Source organism: Thermothelomyces thermophilus, chromosome 1 (genome assembly GCF_000226095.1).
Source record: "Thermothelomyces thermophilus ATCC 42464 chromosome 1, complete sequence".
In the NCBI taxonomy this organism is placed as follows: domain Eukaryota; kingdom Fungi; phylum Ascomycota; class Sordariomycetes; order Sordariales; family Chaetomiaceae; genus Thermothelomyces; species Thermothelomyces thermophilus.
In genome coordinates, this window is record NC_016472.1 from 2,021,706 (window position 1) to 2,041,755 (window position 20,050).

The 20,050-nt window shown below is 57.8% G+C and overlaps 6 protein-coding genes across 6 annotated transcripts; 3 read left to right on the top strand and 3 right to left on the bottom strand.

Annotated features, from left to right (window-relative positions):
- Positions 1–1,154: 1,154 nt before the first annotated feature.
- MYCTH_2295020 (uncharacterized protein) lies at positions 1,155–3,680 on the top strand. Its single transcript, XM_003658738.1, has 2 exons — positions 1,155–2,149; positions 2,289–3,680. The coding sequence occupies exons 1-2, from the start codon at positions 1,284–1,286 to the stop codon at positions 3,535–3,537; spliced, it is 2,115 nt and encodes a 704-aa protein (XP_003658786.1). The 5' UTR covers positions 1,155–1,283; the 3' UTR covers positions 3,538–3,680.
- Positions 3,681–5,375: 1,695 nt separating this feature from the next.
- MYCTH_2295025 (uncharacterized protein) lies at positions 5,376–7,815 on the bottom strand. Its single transcript, XM_003658739.1, has 3 exons — positions 7,146–7,815; positions 6,049–7,083; positions 5,376–5,980 (listed from the first exon to the last, which is right to left on the bottom strand). Exons 1-3 carry the CDS (start codon positions 7,480–7,482, stop codon positions 5,679–5,681), a joined length of 1,674 nt encoding a protein of 557 aa, XP_003658787.1. The 5' UTR covers positions 7,483–7,815; the 3' UTR covers positions 5,376–5,678.
- Positions 7,816–10,991: 3,176 nt separating this feature from the next.
- MYCTH_43573 (uncharacterized protein) lies at positions 10,992–13,491 on the bottom strand (the record flags this gene model as incomplete). Its single annotated transcript, XM_003658740.1, has 2 exons — positions 10,992–12,269; positions 12,343–13,491. 2 exons carry the CDS (start codon positions 13,489–13,491, stop codon positions 10,992–10,994), a joined length of 2,427 nt encoding a protein of 808 aa, XP_003658788.1.
- A 1,575-nt stretch (positions 13,492–15,066) lies between these two features.
- On the top strand, positions 15,067–16,209 carry MYCTH_2295033 (uncharacterized protein). Its single transcript, XM_003658741.1, has 2 exons — positions 15,067–15,446; positions 15,571–16,209. The coding sequence occupies exons 1-2, from the start codon at positions 15,120–15,122 to the stop codon at positions 15,865–15,867; spliced, it is 624 nt and encodes a 207-aa protein (XP_003658789.1). The 5' UTR covers positions 15,067–15,119; the 3' UTR covers positions 15,868–16,209.
- A 92-nt stretch (positions 16,210–16,301) lies between these two features.
- MYCTH_2295034 (uncharacterized protein) lies at positions 16,302–18,463 on the top strand. Its single transcript, XM_003658742.1, has one exon. The coding sequence runs from the start codon at positions 16,399–16,401 to the stop codon at positions 18,337–18,339; it is 1,941 nt and encodes a 646-aa protein (XP_003658790.1). The 5' UTR covers positions 16,302–16,398; the 3' UTR covers positions 18,340–18,463.
- A 125-nt stretch (positions 18,464–18,588) lies between these two features.
- Positions 18,589–19,046, bottom strand: MYCTH_2114467 (uncharacterized protein; the record flags this gene model as incomplete). Its single annotated transcript, XM_003658743.1, has 2 exons — positions 18,589–18,774; positions 18,906–19,046. The coding sequence occupies 2 exons, from the start codon at positions 19,044–19,046 to the stop codon at positions 18,589–18,591; spliced, it is 327 nt and encodes a 108-aa protein (XP_003658791.1).
- Between the last annotated feature and the right edge of the window lie 1,004 nt (positions 19,047–20,050).

Here is a 20,050-nt window from a genome sequence, read left to right on the forward strand (position 1 = left end):
CAGTGCGCGTCGCTGCCCATGCGGCAGGGGAGATCGGTAAGCCGCGGCCGGCGACGGGCTCGCACGGGGCGGTAAGCGACACGGGGTCGGGGCTGCGCGCTGACGGCGTCCGACCGAGTCGGAATCGCGATGGCAGAAATTCGAGAGCCGGATCAGAGAAGCAGAAAAAAGCCAAGAGATCGTTGGATGAGATGGAAGCTTGGGGATTGCATATGCCAAGGCTGGACGGGCTGGCTGCTTGGCTTTGCCAAGATGACAGGAGATGGAATCGTGGGGAGCAGCAAAAAGAGGTGGAGGTCGCACCAAAATACGCCCACGAGTCGTTGGGCAGGGCGGGGTCAGGCCCGCACCCGCACCCTCGCCCACCCCTCGCCCACCCCGGTAGAAGGTGGAACAGGTTCGAGGCCCTCGCTCAACTTAGTTAGCGCAGGGTCCGCCCGAGGATGCCGGAGAGACCTGGGAAAGCTTGACTCGCCTGACCCAACCAAGCTTGCAGCCTCATGCAGCCACCGCACGGTGTGGTGCTTGTGCGCGACAGCAACACCCACCTCCACGGAATGCTTCCGTACATACATACATATACACGGATGTATACCTTCCTTACCGAGCCAGTCAACTAGCATATCCGTAGGTAGCGTCTGTGGGTGGTCTATTTTTAAACCCAGACAGTGCACTATCGGGGGTGAGAAATGAGGTTTATCCGTCTCTTTCACGCAAATATTTCCCCTCTGAGCCAATCCCGCTGCCTGCTGGTTTTGGCTCCGCAATCCATTCGTTTCTCTTCCTTCCATCGGCTACAAAAGGACTTGGGAGTGTTCATGTATCCAATGCCTTGTGTCTCGGATTCTGTTCCCCCGGCCATGCCAGCGCGTTGATACGGCAATGGAGGTGAAAGGGGGGCGGGGTTGGAGGAAAGGTTTTTTTTTTTGTCTCGCCTTTTTTTGGTATTCAACCAATTCGAACCGGGTTTGATGGACGGGAACTTCCTGCGCGCCATGTGGATGAAACTCAACTATGTGTATACCGAGTACTAGTAGTGTAGTGGGTGGGGAGGACTTTCCGGCTCAGAGAAAGCACGTCCTGGCCGATTCAAGCCAGAGCGTGCGCAACTGCTGTTTTCGGCGGCTATGCATTAGCACCATCCCACCCGAGCCCTCGAACCTCCCTTCGCAAGTGATCTTTCGGCCAGATACGGCCATCCCAAATTTCCATCCGGCGAACCCGGGCATGGATATGCCACCTTCGCCGCAGCCTACATTTTAAGGAAGTTCCAATTATCAAAAATGAGGGACATTACTGAGTTGCCACATGACCTTTTCCTGCTCGTCATTTGGTACCTGCCTCCCCAAACCTGCATTTGCTGCCGCGCTGTCAGTCGCCGATGGCATGCCGCCTTCACGAGCCCGGATATCGCTCTGTTGCTCCTGCGCTGGAATTTCCCACGATGCCGCGAGCTCCGCTTGGCCGCCGCCGCCGCCGCACCGCTCTCAACGTTGTCGGCAAGCGTCCCCAGGAACCTGAGGGCCGAGCTTGCAAACGTTGCCGAGCAACCACGCAATTGGTCCTCCACATTTGCTGAGGTGGCCCGCCGATACTTCCACCTGAACAAGGGACGACCGCGGGTTGTCGAGAAACTCGAGCTGGCCCAAAGCAGCCGCGAGAATGGGTCCGCCTTCTCCTTCAGATGCGTCGCACCTTGGAACCGGTTCTTGCGTCTGAACGATAAGGTCTGCAATTTCCACTATCCCGACCCCGTTTGGTGGTACAGTCAGGAGGACGGCCTGTTGGTGTACCCGGCCGCCATCGATGCCGTGCCAGAGGACTGGGACGGATACATCTACCACCTGGTCGACCTCGCCACGGCCTACCGCTTCCACGTACCATTCGACACACGTTCGAAGCACATCCGCCGGGTTCGCTTAGCCCATGGTGTGCTCATCTTTGAGTGGGCAGAAGCACTTCCCTATCACCAGCTCAATGACCGAGAGGTTGTGCATCGCCATTTCGTGACGGCCTTCGACGTCATCCGCGAGCCTTCCCGCACGGCCTCGGGCGCTCCGTGGACAGTCAAATTCCGGTCAGAATGGAAGTTGCACTTCCTCGGCTTGCCTCTGAACCAGTCGGATCGCTTCTTTTCCACACACACAGAGTAAGCGATAGTCCGGGCCCAGTTATCCCCCCCTTCACGCTCACGTCAGGAGTCTTTATGCTCCCGGGACTGCCACTCTGCCCCGAGAGCTCCTCCCGGCTTAGTCCAGTCAGAATTCTCGGGCTGACATTTCTGATAGTACCCATTATGCCGTATACTTTTGGCAGCCTAACCGTTCCTTGTATCAGGATGACCCCATCGAGCAGCTGGCTGTGTGGGACATCTCTTCGCCGAGCCCGTACCGGCCATCGGAAGACCCAAAAGGCGACAAGCGGCCGGTAGCGAACCGGACACCATCCTTGCCGACTGGGTTGTGGAATGGGCACCACAGCGCGGGAACTAGCAGCATATACGGGCTAACCGACTCTAGTGTGGATATGAAGCCGTCCAGGAGAGCCTCGCTCGCCGAAGCCACGGCTGGACCACAGGTGATCCGGCGCATGGCCTGGCGTGAGTTGGACTTTTACGGGCTGCGACAGCGAGCTACACCACGGCTAAGGAGTCTGGCTCTGGATTCACAGAGCGTGTACGTGATCGAGGAAGAACACCGCTGGGCCGCTGGCCAGCATAGCTCCCTGACTCCCCCACGTGTACATCTCGTCCGAAGCACTGGGATTCCGGTCATCCCGGCGCCGACGCCGTCCGCTCAGAAACCCTACCCGATTGCTGCACGGTCCACCAGCGATCTGAACGCAGCGGCAGGCCAGGACAACCTCGAACCTTCCACGCTAGACAACATTATTGGCGGGCCCGTCCACGGTCCTATATGGGTTGACTCATGCGGCGCCAACGGGGATGTCAATATGAACTTTTGCTGGCGCGTCGCAGATGCAAACGGCACCGACAGGCCGAGGGCTACAAGCGGAGGAGCCTGGCTCCGGCCAACTTCAGACCATGGCCAGGAGGATCCCAGTGATCAACTGCATCCACGTGCGATCGAGAACCCAGTGGGTTGGCCATGGTCACTGGGTGAAACCGTCTCTTCAAAACCGACTTTTGCAAGCGAATCGAATCGCTGGCCTGGCTGGGCCCCTTGCTGGCGTCACGAAGACTTCCCTTATCTGACCGTCACGGAGATGGTGGACTTTGCCGCCGGTGTGCGCGTTGCGGCTCGCCGCTGTTTTATGCTCGAGACCCTGTCAGCGCATGTCAAGCCCACCGTTACTTTTGAAGCCACCGGCCCCTCAGCTACGGACCAGGGCAATGGTGACGCGGGAAGCGCCACGCGACGATCCAGCAGTGGGGGAGCTGTTCCTGCTAGAAGTAACGAGGTCTACTTCCCTGATCATATGTGGTCTGAACTCGTAGCGAAGGGACACATTGCCGGGGATGAGCGGTGGATCGTCGGTGAAGATGAGCAAGGGAGGATTACCGTCGTGCGGTTTTGAGCTCTCTCGTTAAGCCGGATCCAGCCACGCCCAAATACCTTCTTTACTGGTGTGCCGTCAAGGGCATAACATAATGGCCTCCAGTTGCTCTTCTCGAGTCTCTCTAGAGCGACATTGGAATGCGGATCTCCATCCAGGGAAGTAGAGATCTTTTTCTCAGCCGGCAGATATGACCGCCTTTAGTACGAGGCTTAGAAGATCCTGATTATGTTCTACCGTACAAATGACTTCTAAGATTCACGAATCTCATCGCTGTCAACGGTCTGCCTTGCCTTCCTGTTACTAAATGGCGGAGGCCTGTTTCCCAGCTTTTGACCAAGGGGCTCAGCCACCGCGGTCAAGCAGTCAAGTCAAGGAGGGCAAGGCTCTCCATCTCGACTTGATGTTCTTGGCCGATGTCTGGGACTACGGCCTGATCCTTTGGTATCTCCAACCCATCACGCGGCTTCTCAATGCCGAGACCCGTCCATGTCAGAATAACTCTTCCTCTTTGCCGCCAACCTACGCCCACCTATGCTATGGATCAAGCTAGGTGGTAGTTGAGCAAGGCAGGCATCCAGTCAGCCTGGGATCGCTTGGTTATATCCAGCTCGACGATGAGAGATATGCAGGACTTTGTAAGTCTCACCAAGGTATCGCGATCCCCGATGCCAACCTCGTTGCAATCTGATAGTGGCGTAGAGGGAGAAAAAAAAGAAGGTAAACTGGAAGAAGACCTCAGTGGATTCAAAGCCTGGATGCAGAGAGGATCACTGACGGAACGTATCCATGTACTACTGTACATATTGTACATACATAGATTTATTTTTGCCCTTGGAACCGAACCCAAGCTTAGAATGCGGCCCCGGCCTTCGGCACAGCAGCGGAGGCGTCTTTACAAAGTTCCGGTTGTCGAGCTCCGGGCAACGCAACATCGGCGCGGTCACAGCATTTTTTTTAAAAAAAAAAAACTAAAATATCACTGAACGGCTTGAATCAACCATCAACCCATGATAAGCGAGCAGTGGAAAGAGAGGCAAAATCCGAATATTGGATGCAACATCACAAAACGCCGATAAGCTGGAGGGCAAGGTATCCTATCGTTGCTTCGTTGCTTTTCGGGTATGACGACCAACCGGGGCCACGCCGTTCGCTGATGGGGTGGACTGCAGAGAGATATGTAATCCGTATGCATGTAATCCGTACTCAAGTTCATAACTGCTTCCGGGTGGCTCTGGCAGCCAGGCCGCAGCGGGGCCCCCGAATCGGGCGTCTGGCAGGGAGCTTAGGGGGACTTGTTGTTGAATACTCTCGGCTCGCAGACATGGGACTATTCATCGCAACATCAGCTTGGTGGTAGACGCTTGGGTCTCGGGGTACCGAGCGAGATTAGGAGCAAGTGGCCAGGCATCAAAATATCTTCTCTATCCCTTGTGGCTCCCGGTTGCTCATCACTGGTTGTCGAGGTCGCTAGCGGGCTCATCGGTCCTGCAAGGGATGACAGTTCCCCCCCACCCCCCTCTGCGCGACTCTCGCAAGCAATAGCACACTGAGCGTCGGTCTATGATCCAGCCAAGCACTAACAGTACAGTACATGATGAGATCGCAGATACATGGAGGAACCAAGCAGAGAAGTTTCACTCTTGAGAGTCTGGTGATGTGGCAGCGGTTTCCCGCTTCTTCGAGAATGTTTGGAAGCCACATGTGAACAAGGCAGCCGTGACGACAAAACACAAACGAGCATCTGCAGATCAAACAATAGCCGAAGCATCCCAGAATTTGGCAAACGCCCCATGCATCCACCCCGAGCGCCTTGCGAAAAGCCAAACGATGAAACAAGAAAAAGAAAAAAAAAAGTACGAGGCAAAGAGGAAAGAGGGGAAGGGAAAGGACAAGAACAGAAGAGCAACGAGGAAGGGGCTCAAAGTGGACTGCTGCTGCAGGAGAACCCCATTATCAAACTGACTGTCTTGCACCACCCACACCGTTACATATGAACCGGCAGCTCGGAGCGCGGGTGTTTCTGATCCCCTTCAACCCCCGGGGGCCCTCGCTTTATTTCGCCTACCCCATGCATTCCCTCCCCTTCAAGGACACCTTCCCGGGCCCCGCCAACCGACGCTTGCATAGACGGCAGACACGTCTCACGTTCCCCATCATTATTAGACCTGCACCGAGGCAGGTACCTGCAGAAACCTCGAGTAGTAGTCATCCATCCACTGGGCCGCCTCCTCTCCGGATTCGTCGATACTCGAGTCCCAGCGGCCGATGGAGCCGACATAGCCGTCGGGGCGCACATTCACGATGGCCACCTCGCCCGGGCCGAGACTGCCGAGCCACTTGTTGGTGCACAGCGAGCCGCGCGTGTCCAGCTCGGGGACATTGTCCAGGTAAAACGTCCAGCGGCTGTCTTGAAGGAGAGGCGGGAGGTCGGTGATTTCGATGTCGGCTTTGGGCATGGTAGCTGCGGTGGGAGAGGTTAGGAATCCAGAACGGATTAATCAAGGTGGGAACAGGGGAAGGAAAACGTACTGATCAGAGCGAATGTGAAGAGGTGGCTGACGGCCGTGTAGCGCTCCGGACGGAGGTAGATGTCCTCCGGGGCGGGGGCACGAGGTTGCTTGGCATACGAGATGCTTGCTGCGGCGGAGAGCTGGCTTATGAGGGACTTGCTTGACGCGATAGCCTGGCAGAAGGTTTCTAGGAAGATGCGGGATTGGTGGACATCCCACATGAACAGGTAGACACGGAACTGGCCCAGCATGGGGATGTCGAGCTGGATATCGACCGGGTTGGAGTCAAGGTAACGTGTCACCTTGGCCGGCGGCAGCAGGCAGCCCGGCTTGGCCTCGCCCATGACCCAGGACTGGGAGGCGGGCATGTTGATGGCGTTCTCGCCGTACTCGGCCCCGATGCCCGAGATGAAGCGCACGTTGGTCCTAAAGTTCTCCGCAAGCGCCACCGCGTCCCCTCCGGCGATCTGGTTTGCGTGTTCGTAATCGAAGTTGACGAGATCCAAGGCAATCTTTCGCCGTTCCTGCTCGTAGCTCTCGAGCAACGCCGGCTTCGCAAGGCCCCGGACGGCGAGGTTGAGTTTCCAGCAGAGGTTCCAGGCATCGTGCATCGACGTGTTCATGCCCTGGGCCGACTTGGGCGAGTGCGTGTGGCTGGCGTCTCCGGCGAGAAAGGCGCGACGATGGCTGTCGCAGAAACGGCTCGCGACCCGCTGGCCTATCTGATAGCGACCGAACCACTCAATGTACTTCCAGCCAACCTCGAACGGGGCCATGATCTCCTTTGCGCGCTGCATGACGAACTCCTGGCCGAATTGGCTCTTGTCCGCCCTAGGAGAGGTCTTGAGTTCGATGTAGAAGCGAGTCATGTTGCGCTCGCGAGGAATGATCAGGATGGAGCCGTGCTCCTGTGAGTACACCAGCGTCTTGGACCAGATGTCGGGGAAGTCGGTCACGAGCTCGCCGTCGAGCACGCCCCAGACCATGGGCTGCGACAGGCCAACCGGCTTGGCCTCGGGAATGCTCTTTCTGACCTTGGAGTGGGCGCCGTCACCTGGAGAACGTCCGGTCAGCCTAGTGTCCCTTCCACACCGATGTCCCAGGGGCGATACCCACAGCCGACGAGGTATTGCGTGAGGAGCGACCTGCGCTCCTGGGTCACGTTGGTCCGGCAGTTGACCTGGAGGGGGCCGGCCTTGTTCTCGCAGACGCTGTACGAGTCAAAGGCCGTATTCCTGCGCACCTCGACGCCACGCTTCTTGAGGTCTTCGATGAACAAGCTCTCGACCATGCCCTGGTGCACCAGCAAGAGGTAGGGATCCAGGACGTCGATGACGGGCGGGTAGTGGATCTCGCGGCCGAGCCGATGGAGAGGCTCGTCGGCGGTGCTGCGCCAAAAGGCGATGTCGTAGACCCGGACGCCGCGCTGAAGAAGGGGGTCCGCTAGGCGCATCTGCCGAAAGGTCTCGATGGACTTGGGCTGTAGACCGTCGGCCCTACAAAGACAGGGTCAGATCAGGAATCGTGACGATGTTCACGAGGGTCGGGGTTCACTTGCCTTCCCACGGGTGTCTGGTCTGCCCTATCGTCCACAATCTCCACCTTGATACCGTACCGGGCGAGGTTGCATGCCAGCATCAGGCCGGCCGGACCGGCCCCGACGACGCATACCTGGCATTCCAGGGGCGCCTCGGGCATGCTCCGGAGCAGGGTCAGAGGGTCGACACACTCGTCCGTCTCGATCCGGTCCTCGCTCATCTGATCGTGGTCGTCGGAAGGTTTGTCGAGGACTGCCGAGGGTGCCATGGTTGTGGAGCTCCGCCGGTGCTGCGGCAAGGCGAGTTGTTGAGAATGATGACGGATGATGAAGGGAAGAAGCCTTGCTGTCTAGGCCTTGAGAACAGGGGTCGACAAAGGAGTCGCCACCATGCACGGTTTCTTGTTAAAAGATTAGGCTCTCTCTTGAGGCTAGATCTCTGACAGGGCATATACAAAAGAGAGGTTGGGCAACTCGACGGTGGGGTGGTGAAGTTAGTGTGCACGGCCGGGGAACTGCTCCCAAGTCTCTTTAACAAAGGACGTCAACCTGTTGAGCTGGTAGATTGTTGTTGCAGGCCAAAATGGAAGCTCCACGCCAGAGTCTACAGAAACTCCAACAAGCTCGGGCCGGGAATTCCGGAGACGGTCTGTTCGTTCCAGATAACTGGGACGAGAGAACCGATCGCGCAGGGGAGCGGAGAGAATGCGACAATGCAATGTCGTCAAAGGCGTCAGGAACCCGGGCAAGACGTAGGATCTGCAAGGGACCGACCGTTGGGCGCAAGGGGTATGAAGCGTGCGAGGCCGTACCGCAAGCGATAACAAAGGCGAGGTCAGTTTGAGCTCAGAGCCCCTCTGGAAGGTGCACTCTTCAGGCGCGAGGTAGTGTAGCCGACTCGGAAGCAGATGATTGCCGAAAAGAGAAGAGGTGCATCGCGGCAAAACCCAGGCGGAGGGGAACAGGCGGGTCACTGTCACGGGAAGCCGCAGGGAAAGAGCTACAAAGATTCTGGAGAAAGATTTTGGGGGACCTGATGCTGTCTCGTTTTGGCGGGCGCGGACGTGCGGCGGCGGCGGTTGTTCGACGAGAAGGGATTGCACCGCCGCCGCCGCCGCCGCCGCCGTTGCGGGACCTAACTGGTGTGGGACGATGGGCCAAATGTCGCAGCCCATGTTTCCCAGTTTTCCAGCACAAGGTGGGCTGATTCCTCGCAGGGGATGATCTGATCCGGTTGTCGCGCGCTGCGGGCAGCCCACTGGTGCTCTCAATCCGGAAGCGCTCATTGGCCCTCGGACCCCAGGTTTGCACCTGTCAAACGGGGGGGGCCAGAACGCCGGCAGGCATTCCTCAGGCGAGCCCAGGCTCCAGAGCTTGGGCCGCCCTGGCGCCACCATTCCAGAGCCTGCACTAACTAATCCGTACTCCGTCGTGTAATTAAGCCAGCTTTTGTTTGTGTCGCACCTTGCCGCTCCCCGAAACACCCACACAAAGTTTCTCCACCATTAAAACACCAATACATGGTAGGCAACAGGGCGTTAACGGTCAGGTCACCAGCCGAATAATTTTATCTTTTATACCCAAAACTAGGCTTAGCTTGACGGTGCCTTTTTGTCTCCTTCCTCTTTCTCTTTTTCTCTGCTTTTCTTCTTTTCCCTTTTTTGTTTCCTTTTTTTCTCTCCTTACCCCCTTCTCTTCAACGAGAGCATCTTGGCGGCATCGCAGTTCTCGAACATATTAGGTCAAAACCAAGCCAAGAAGAGCTGCCTTTTCACGGCGCACCTCGGAAAGCGCCTGCTGTCTCGCCTTTGCAATCTTTTTCTCGGAGCCCGACCACCACGCGGCTGCTGCTTTTGACTTTGTGATATAGTCATCTCCCAGGTCCGTAGACTCCTGCCTGCGCAGGCGCTGGTTTCGCGGCCTGGGGAAGAGATTGTGCCGTGTTTGCCGCCGCTTGTTTAAGTTATCAGAACTACCGGAACCCCAGGTCTTGCTAGAGGTTAGAAGAGTTGTCTTGGTGTTTGGTGACGGCATCCCCATATAACTTTGCATATAGTAGTGATTAGCTGAAGTTTTGCACGTAAGGCCTTGCTTTCTAACTTTAAATCTATACCAGACCTGGGGTTAGAACTAAAGCACTATAGTAGCTTTAATAGAGATAGCTAGGAGAGGTCAATCGAGAAATCAGAAGGGACTTTAAATACTTTTTTTCTTCCTCATCTTCCTTTGTTCTCCTAGTCGGGCAGCCTAGCTCGAGACAAAGCCCGCTGCTTACTCTAATACAGCCGCCCTTAGCTCAGCTACCTTCGAATCCTATTACAATGTATCCTGTTATCTAAATAATCTTAGTTACAACAAAATTGATTTAGAACAGTCTTTATATTACTTTTATTTAATACTTAAGAGTTAAGTTATTGTTACAGGATTTGACTGCCAGTGGGTCAGATCTGGCTGACCCACCAACAGGGATAACGAGCCAGGGTTGACATGTATTTACACTAGACAGCATCTCCAGGTGCCTCCGGCACTTGGAACAATCAACGCATCTTATCACCACTTCTGCAGACCCGTACCAGCTGGTCCAGGAGTGCCGCCCACGGCGCGAATACCGCTGTGGTGTCGTACGATTGCAGCCTCTCCGAGCTATAGTGATTTGCAGCCACCGAGCTGTAGCAGTTATAGTAAATAGTATTAATTCCTTTCATTACAAAACAGCTAGCTTATTTTAGGAAGTAATAGACCTATTCTAATACATTGCTTACTCTATATTCTCTTATACCTTTTCAAAGTGTTCGTAGAGAGTATTCTATGATAAAGGCATTTCCGGCGTGAATACCTCTGGAATGTGGTGATCAAGGCTTTGGAATGTGTAGAGGGAGCGAACAAAGACTTTGGGTTGTGTCATATGGCGGTGTCCTTTGCCAAGTTGACAACAGCTCACTTAAGGAGCTGTTGGTCTGTCATAAGCTGCCCGTCTCCTTACCAACATATAAACAGTCTGCCACCAAGGCAGAATTGCCAACTGTTGCCTATGGTACGTGCAGGAACTCCTTGGTCGCCCAGTAGTGCGCCAGCGTGTTGACGTCGAACGTGAAGCGCACCTCCGTGTGTGTGTATGTGTGTGTGTGTATGCGTACAAGCCGGATAGGTCAGGGGTTGAATGTCCAGCACGACCACCTTGATGCGCCTCTCGGCCAGCAACTGGACGATCTGGCCTCCGATGCCGCCGGAGCCTCCCGTCACGACGACAATCTCCTTGGGATGTAAAAAAAAAGCATCCCAGCGAAGCGCACGGGCACTTCATTTCCGGTTCTCACATCGTATGTTGTATGTACATAACAAACATACGTCCAGTCGGGCTATTTATTGCCGATTTTCGATTTTTTTCTCTTCTCTCTCTTCCTCCTCCAGTGCTTTTTTGCCTGTTACCTCAACGACGCCTCCACGGCCCTCCTCAGATCTCCCCTCAGCCGCGCCACCTCCTCGCTGACGCTCTCCCTGCTCCGGAGCGTCATGACGGCCGCCCTCTGGGCGACGTCGACCAGGCCCTCCTCCAGCCTGCCGCCCATGGCCAGCCCGGCGACCAGCACGCCCGCGAAGGTGTCCCCGATCCCGTTGACCGACGCCGGGTCCGAGACGCGCTCGGCGGCCGGGAACAGCCGCATGTACACGCCGCCCACGTGCGGGTGGTCGTTGAGGCACCGGCTGACCACGAACCGGGCGTGCGCCGGGTCGCGCAGCCGCGGGTCGTCCCGGCCCAGGACCGCCGTCAGCAGCGCCCCGCGGGCGCCCAGCTTGGTGACGATGGTCGGTATGTAGGGCAGCAGGTTGACGCTCTGGACGGGGATGCCCGCGTCCGCGATGTCGGCCGACGCGATGTCGACGAAGCGATCCCGCGCCCCGCGCACGATCCCGAACGCGTCCAGGACCTCGAACCACGGCTGGTCGTGCTCCAGGTAGCCGTTCTGCCGCGCCGCCTCGTACATGGCCAGGAGCTCGTACTGGTTGGGCGTGCAGAGGTCGACGCTGGCGTGCGGGTAGACGCCGAGCGGCCGTTGCGGCGGGGACGCCGACCCCGACACCGAAGGTGCTGCTGCTTTCTGGGACGACGGCACCGGGGCGAACAGACGCCGGGACTTGGCGGCCGAGACGGGCTCAAAGGCGATGCGGGCCTTGTGGTCCGCGCCGGCGCGGAGCCAGGCCCGAATGCCGGCTTCGGACCAGTTGGCGTCCACGACGAGCCACTTGGGTTTGGCGGCCGCGACGGTGGCGGACCAGTCGTCTGGGTAGGAGTGGGCGGAGAAGATGTCCATGTCGGCCATGGCCATGACCAGGTTCTTGTCGGCGTCGTTGACGGCCACGTATTGCGCCGTGCGGGCAGACGGGTGTTGTTCGCGCCCGAGCCGGCGGACGCACGACGTGTCAAGCCCGGAACCCTGGAGGGTCGAGAGGATGGTCGAGCCGGCGATGTCGTCGCCAACCATGCTGTACAGCCGGACTTTGGCCTCGCCGCTTATTACCCTGTGGGCCGCCAGGGCGACGTTGTGCCCGACGCCGCCTACGGACTGGCTGATGGTCGAGGGGTTGGATGTGTGGAGCGCCGGCGACACCGCCTTACTGCTACCTCCCGCCGCGCCACTACCGCCGACGTAATCGCAGCTCAGATCAAGGGCGACGGAGCCGGCCACCAGGACGTCTACCGGCTGGCTGTCCTAGGCCGAGTCAGTCCAGGCCCTCGGTGTGTTTTATATTGTGCGTAGTTACCTAGTATCCTACCTCTGGCTTGTGTGCTGCTGCTACATTCCCCTGTTCCCGAGTCGCTGGCGACGAGCTCGTCTTAATGACCGGCGTGACGGGCGAGCCGTCCATCAGCTTTGCTAGCTCTACCGCGATCTTGGCCGCCCGGGCGACGTTGGCCTGCACCAGCGCCTTGTTGGCCGGCACGCTCCTCCCCCGCGTGAGCTCCCTGATGCGCCCGAGGACGTACGGCGTGTTGGCGTTCCCGGTGAAGCCCTTCTCGTCGGCCTCCCGCACGGCCGTCTCGATCGCCTCCTCCATCTCCTTCCTCGGGATCGCGAACTCCTCCGGGATCGGGTTCGCGAACAACAGCCCGCTCTCGATTCCCAACCGCTCCTGCGCCAAGATGACCGCCGCCGCCTCCCTCTCGTCGCTCACGGTAGACGGGCTCGGCACTCCGCTGTCCCTGGCCCAGAAGGCGGGGAAGTCGACCCCGCCCGTCTTGCCGTCCGCGAAGGTCGACACCAAGACCCCCTGTGTCTCCAAGTACTCCAGCGTCCGGGGAATGTCTAGAAAACCCTTGCACCCGCTGCTGACCACGGCGACCCGAGTGCGCCCCAGCTCCGTCAGGTCCGCCGAGATGTCCATCGAGCTCTCGCCGCCCCTGTGCACGCCGCCGAGCCCGCCGGTGCCGAAGACGCGGATGCCGGCCAGCCGCGCGAGCACCATGGTCCCGGAGATGGTCGTCCCGCCGTGCGGCCCGCCCTTCTCGCCCAGGATGCCGCCCCGCGCGTTGAGGAAGGCCAGGTCCCGGCGAGACGCCTTCTTGGCGCCTTCGCGCACCATGGTCTCGACCTCGGCGCGCGAGAGGCCCACGGTGGGCACGCCGGCGAGGATGCCGCAGACCGCTGGGACGGCGCCGTGGGAACGCACGATGGCTTCCAGGTTGAGGTCATCGCTGAGGGCGCCGTGGGTGTAGATGGTGGACTCGAGGGCGACGACGGGTCGGTTGGCGGCTAGGGCGGCAGTGACCTCCGGGGATATCTTGAGGATGGATTTCAAGGCGTCTTGGTGCGGCCGTGTCTGAGAAGTAGTGAAGCGACGGGAGGTGAGCAGGCGCTGGCGGAGGAGGTGCTTCGGGCTGAGAGCGGGGGCAACGGCCCGGGAAAGGGCGCGGGCTGTTGCCATGTTTGGCCTCTCTCAAATCCCCAATCGCCGGAAAAAAGAAACTATCTGCACTAGGTTTGGGTTCGGACTGTCGCACCGATAAACCCGGGTGATCTTTTCACCTTGACGCTCCGAAACCGCGATAGAGGAAGAAGATAGAAAGAAGACAGCTACAAAGACGATGCGTTCCTTTGAAATGTTCTTGGCCCAAGGGAGAAACCTCTGATGCCTACACCAAGTCCATCCAGTAACTGCTCGGATGGCGGGATCTGGAGAATACCCCAAGTACTGTTTTGGTAAATTACTCCCCAGGATGGAAGGTGAATGAAAGCTGGGGACGACGAGATAACGAGTTGTCTCGGTGAGCGAGCCCCATCGCCGATGTTGAGAAGAAGCGGAGAAGCTCGCATGGCGTCGGCGTCGATCGACCAATCAGGCTTCGTTGCCCGTTGCCGATTGGTCGTTGCCCAAGGAGCGGTTGACAGCAGTGTAAAGCCCTCACGGGTTCTGTTGGATTCTGGAATCGGTAATTGATAAAAGTATTCCTTGAAGCGGATACCAAAGCTAGCTTCTCGTGAAGGAGACTAGAAGCAACATAAATCAGAACAGATTTGGCCTGACAAGCAAGGTTCGAGTTGTTAGAAGGCATTCGTGAATGTGTGAAGTGCCAGCCAATCATGGGTCAGGTGGAGGCTCTCCTTGAAGTGCCAAGTAACCGAAAGTACGGCCCGTGCGACGGCATGTTCGGCCCTCCATTGCGGGATGCCCCACCACAACGCTGAGCTCAACTTACCAGATCATTGGCGCCAGGCCCCAGGAACTTCCGGAAAATCCGAAACTTACACTAGGGGAACCCGCCAGACATGCATGAGATCCCATGCTACCCGCTCCCGCAAGGGTCATTTCGAAACGGTTGGCCAACGTCCAGTATAGCAGGCGTGTTATAGCGCCCGGGCTCTTTCTTGTGGCTCCTGCTGTCGCCGACCGTCAATCATTCATGCTCTTGCCTTCAAGTGACGAGATATCTGGGCGTGTTTCTCGCGTCTTTTCTTTTGCTTTGATGGCATCCCGCGGAGGCCGATGGATGCAAATATTCCACCCTCGCGTGAGCGGATCCGGGACAAGGTTAGAAGCGAACCCGGTTGCTCGTTAGCTCATCCTCTTAATTTCGTTCCTTTTTTATACGGAGGTGAATGCTGCATATGACACTCTATTGCCGTCGTCGAGCGGCCTCCAGAATCATGTACACACCCCTTCTTAGATATTATATTGTAAAGTTCTGTCGTTTCTGTTTCTAGACGCCGAGAATTGCCTTTTGTCATAGCAGTCAAGAACGAAGAGAGATACACCTCGATATTCAACATAATATTCCTCGGAATCTACCTACTTGCGTTGTCTTCTTTTTTTTCTTTTCCCCTTCCCTGTCGGCAGGATCATGGCCACCAAATCCCTAACTGCATACGCGGGAGCAGCGCTGCTGTTCGCTGCCGGCATGTCCTCAGCGGCCAACTTCACCATCGCCAACGGCCAGATTTTCACGCCAGGCCTAGTTATCGTCGATGCCCCGCAGCCGGGCACACCCCTTGGAGGAGGTATGCTTCTTCTTTGTTCAGCTCCTCGCACCGCACTCGGCTTGGCCCATACTGATCATGACTACCTTCTTCCCCCATACCATAGACTTCATTGAAGTCGCCCTGGACGTGTCCGCCAATGGCCGCCTTCAACTTCCTCCCTATCCCGAAGACAGCAGGAGCATGATCTACAACATCAGCATCTTCATGTCCAGTTACGAGACGGGCCGCAACTTCACCATCACCAACGGCACCGCCTCAGCCAACAACGCCAGCCTGGGCGACATCATGTTCCAGGAGCCCGGCAGCACAGTCAAGCACGTCAAGTGGACCTGGCCAGACTGCCTGGTCGGCGACGGCGGGGAGGAGCAAGGACTGGGCGACACCGACCGGGGCGTCTATAACGTAAGCTCCCCGCCTCCTCATCCTTCTTTTCTACTGCCATCTGGCACCTGAGAAGAGTACATGTACTACGCACTCGCAAGACTAACACTCGTTGCGTGAAACCCCCCCTCCTCCTCCTCTTAAGATCTCCATCCGCCAATCCTTCCGCCTCAACGGCGAGGACCACTACACCGTCTTCGACCTGCCCATTTCGGTCACCAACAGCATCCCGGCCAGCGACGAGCGGCCGTCGTGCGACGCCCTGGACAACCCGCTCCTGGACCCCGAGCAGATCCTTGAGTCGGCCGACGCCAGCGTGCCCGTCATGTTTGCGCCGGGAGACGCGACGTCGGTGGAGACGACTGCTAACGGCGCGGCCAGCCGGAAAGGGGGGATCGCCTGGCTCGGGCTAGCGGGCTTGGTTGGCGCTCTGGTAATCTAAGGGAGATAGCGAAAGGGAGCTGATGTGTGGCAGAAGGCGCACAAACCTTGAGTAGATATATTGTAATGCCCTTTTTTCCTTTCCTTTCCTTCCCTTCCCTTTCCTTTTTTTTTTTTCCTTCTGACCTTATCTTCATTATTTTTCTTCCCATTGCTTTTTTTTTGCTGTTGTTCAACATCTGCACTTTCGATACTAGATTGTATCTGTCGAGGCTCGTGTCTAACTAAGCCCTACATTTTGAGGGTCGTCTTTCGGTTGGACAGGTCCAGCAAGCAACAAGCAGGCGGGCGATTGTGCCTTGATTAGTCACTTTTACAGTTCTGCAACGAGTTCAAAGTGCTGCCTGTTGTACACTTCAAACCTCCCGAGGCTGCTTGCTGGGGACCGACCCGGCCCCACTTGGCGCTTCTTGGCTTCTGCAAGGCTGCGAGCGATCCAGAAAAAAAGTTATGCCATGCGATCCCAATTGACCTGCCCCTCCGTTCTTTAACACATACTACCCCAATCTTTCAGCCGTTCTATGCCGTCAAGATGTCGAGGCGCCGCCAGAATCAACAAGATGAATTGTTCTCTGACGAGGGCTCATTTGCCAACTTTGACGACGAAGTCCTGTCCAGTTCCGACGACGACGACGACGACGATGACGAGGATGATCTCGCCCAGAAGAGGAGAGCTGCCCTTCTCGACAAAGATTCTGACGAGGAGGAGCTGGAGCGCTTTGTACTAGGGAGCAAGGAGACATTTCGCCAGCAGCTGTTCCGCGACGACTTCCTCCCCGCCGTCACAGACGCAAAGGCACTCGTCAAAACGGCCGCCGAAGATGAGGACGCCACAGGCCACGAGCACGTCTCCGATTCGATGCTCTTCACGCTCGACACGGGGGCCGATTCGGACGATGGTCTCGAAGTAGCACCACCAGCAGCAGCGCAGCAGGCTCCACAAGCCGAGGAAGGAGAGGAGGCTCCCGCGTGGGTAGACAGCGATGACGAGCGCTTGACCGTCTCTCTCGCTGGCGCCACACGGCTCAGGAAACTCAGGACTACCGAGGCAGAGGACATCGTCAGCGGCACCGAGTACGCAAAGCGGTTACGGCAACAATACCTCCGCCTCTACCCCCTCCCGGAGTGGGCTAAGGACGCAACCGCGGGCCCCAAGCGGAGGAGACGCCGCTCCTCGGCCGGCTCGGACTCCCTCTCGGACTACTCCGACATGGAGGTCGACAGCGACGGCGAGAGTATCGAGGCACCCCTTCCTCTGGACGCCTTCCTGCGCGACGCCAACTCGTTTGCCGCCCCGACGAGCTCACGAGACGGCTCCTCCCGCAAGCGCCGCAAGTTGCGCCCGGAAACCATCGACATCCAGCGGACCCGCGACATTCCCGACGCGCACAAGGCCGCCGTCTCCTCCCTGGCCTTCCACCCGCGCCGCCCCATCCTCCTGTCCTCCAGCACCTCCTCCGTCATGTACCTCCACCACATCGACCCGTCCGCCCACCCGACGCCCAACCCGGCGCTGACGTCGGTCCAAGTGAAGCGCACCGACCTCCGGCGCGCGGCCTTTGTCGGCCCGGACGGCGACGAGGTCGTCTTCGCCGGCCGGCGGCGCTACTTCCACAGCTGGAACCTGGCCTCGGGCGTGGTCAACAAGGTGTCCAAGATCCAGGGCCACCAGAAGGAGCACCGCACCATGGAGCGGTTCCGCGCCAGCCCCTGCGGCCGGTACCTGGCGCTGGCCGCGAGCGACAAGAAGGGCGGCGGGATGCTCAACATCGTCAGCGTCGCCACCATGCAGTGGGTCGCGCAGGCGCGCGTCGACGGCCGCGGCGGCGTCGCCGACTTTGCCTGGTGGAGCGACGGCCAGGGGCTGACCATCGCCGGCAAGGACGGCCAGGTTACCGAGTGGAGCATGGCCACCCGGCGGACCGTGGGCATCTGGCGCGACGAGGGGTCCATCGGCGGCACGGTGCTGGCCCTCGGCGGGCGGAACGGCCCGGCCGAGATCGGCGGCGATCGCTGGGTCGCCGTCGGGTCCAACAGCGGCGTGCTCAACATCTACGACCGGAACGAGCTGGTGGTGAAGCACAAGTCGTCGTCGTCGTCGTCGACGACAGGTGCGGGTACGGGTCCGGCTGCCAACAATAAGCAGCAGCAGCAGCAGCAGCAGCAGCAGGGTACAGGGCCCGCGGTGGAGATCAAGAAGCTGCCGGAGCCGGCGCGCACCTTCGAGCAGCTGACGACGTCCATCTCGGTAGTCGCCTTCGCGCCCGACGGGCAGCTGCTCGCATTCGGCAGCTACCACAAGAAGGACGCGCTCCGGCTGGTGCACCTGCCCAGCTGCACCGTCTACCGCAACTGGCCGACCGACCAGACTCCGCTGGGCCGCATCACGGCGGTCGCCTTCAGCCCGGCGAGCGATCTGCTCGCGGTGGGCAACGACGTGGGCAAGATCCGGCTATGGGAGATCAGGGGCTGATTGGTGGGGAAGGGCGGGTTGCGGGTTGGGGATTCGTGAGCCCCCCCGGGCAGAGACGCGCGGTGCATCTATCCGCGGGACATTGAAGGGGGAAGGAAAAACAGAAGAGGGGGAGAAAAGGGGCGCAAGGTATCTAGATATCCAATGGGATCGGATGGGATTACTCGTCTCAGGTATTATTCCATCGCACCTCGAAGCTCAACAGCAGATATTGTACAAAAGAGTGAACGCGCCCGCATGTGTGGGACCTCACAGGATCCGCCGCATCAGCGCCTTGACCGGCCCCATCTCCTTAACCTTGTCCTTCGGAAAGAATCTGCCAGTCCTCATCGTGTAGTGCACCAGCTTCTGGACATTAGGAAACCGCTGTGGCTGCTTGCCGTGCTTGACGGCCTCGAGGAGGTCGTGGATGTTAACGTGAACGGTCTTTAGCGCCTGTCATAGACCGAGTTCGTCTTATTATTAGTACTCCCGTTCGTCTCCTGTTATGTGGTAGCGGGCTGCCGAGGAAGATGGGTTTAAGAGGAGGGGAGGCTTGATGGACTAAGTAATTAGGTGGTAATCACCTTCCGACACTGGGAGATGCTTGGGAGGTCCCCGCTGAGGCCGACATCCCGACAGAGGCGCTGCCAGTCCTGGAGCGTGCCGGTACCGAAGTAGTCGTCGAACTCCTGGACGATTACCCGAGACTTCTTCTTCCTGCCCATGGCTGTCCGGTAATTATTAGGTAGGCGAGACTGTGAGGTGGATGAGAGACCTGAAAGGGGCTCAGGGTGTAGTTTCGGGAGAGCCCAGGGCTTAGGAGGCGGCTCTGGAGTTTCGAAATCTAACCGGGGAAGAGGGAGAGAGAGAGAGAGAGAGAGACATCATGGTCTAAACGTTACCCGGACCAAGACTCTTTGGTCCGACGGGGAGTAAGGACTGTTTTCACCCAAAAATAAGAGCCTGGAAACTCCACTCAAAGGGGGGGCAAACAGTATATGGAGGGCGATGTTATGCAGTTACCCCCTTTTCCCAGCAAGAATCCGGGCGGTTCTTTCATCCACATTGACATGATAAATGCTGAACTTGCAGTTGATTTGCGTTTGACTTCCCATTCTCAACACCTCGTTTCTTTACGGTTGATGTGATTCTCAACCTTCCTAACAGTCAGTCCACTTGAGGCCACATCTATCCTTCCATTCGGTATCGAGCATCCTGAGATTCAAGCATCATAATTCAAGTTTTCTCTCGAGAATCAAACAAAATGCCCTGACTATTTTCCTCCCAATGCGGCTTTTCCACTCAATGTTACGATCCGCCTGCTTGCTTCCACTGTCACGTTATACCTTGTTGCTACAGCTCCAAAGGCTGCAAATCGCTACAGCTCAGAAGGCTGCAATAATACGACACCACAGCGGTATTCGCGCCGTGGGGGCACTCCTGGACCAAATGGTATAGGTCTGCAGAAGTGGTGATAAAATGCGTTTATTGTTCCAAGTGCCAGAGGCACTTGGAGGTGCTGTCTACTATGTAAATACATGTCGAACCCTGGTCTATCATCCCTGTTGGTGGGTCAGGCAGATCTGACCCACTGGCAGTCAAATCCTGTAACACTTGTAAAGGTTGTCTACAGAACTTCAGGTGTGGTTTTCCTCTCTATGTTCTTCTTCTTTTGTATGTCATGCCGCTCTTGTAAGTCCGGCTCGGAATATTATCTGGTTGAGAAAGT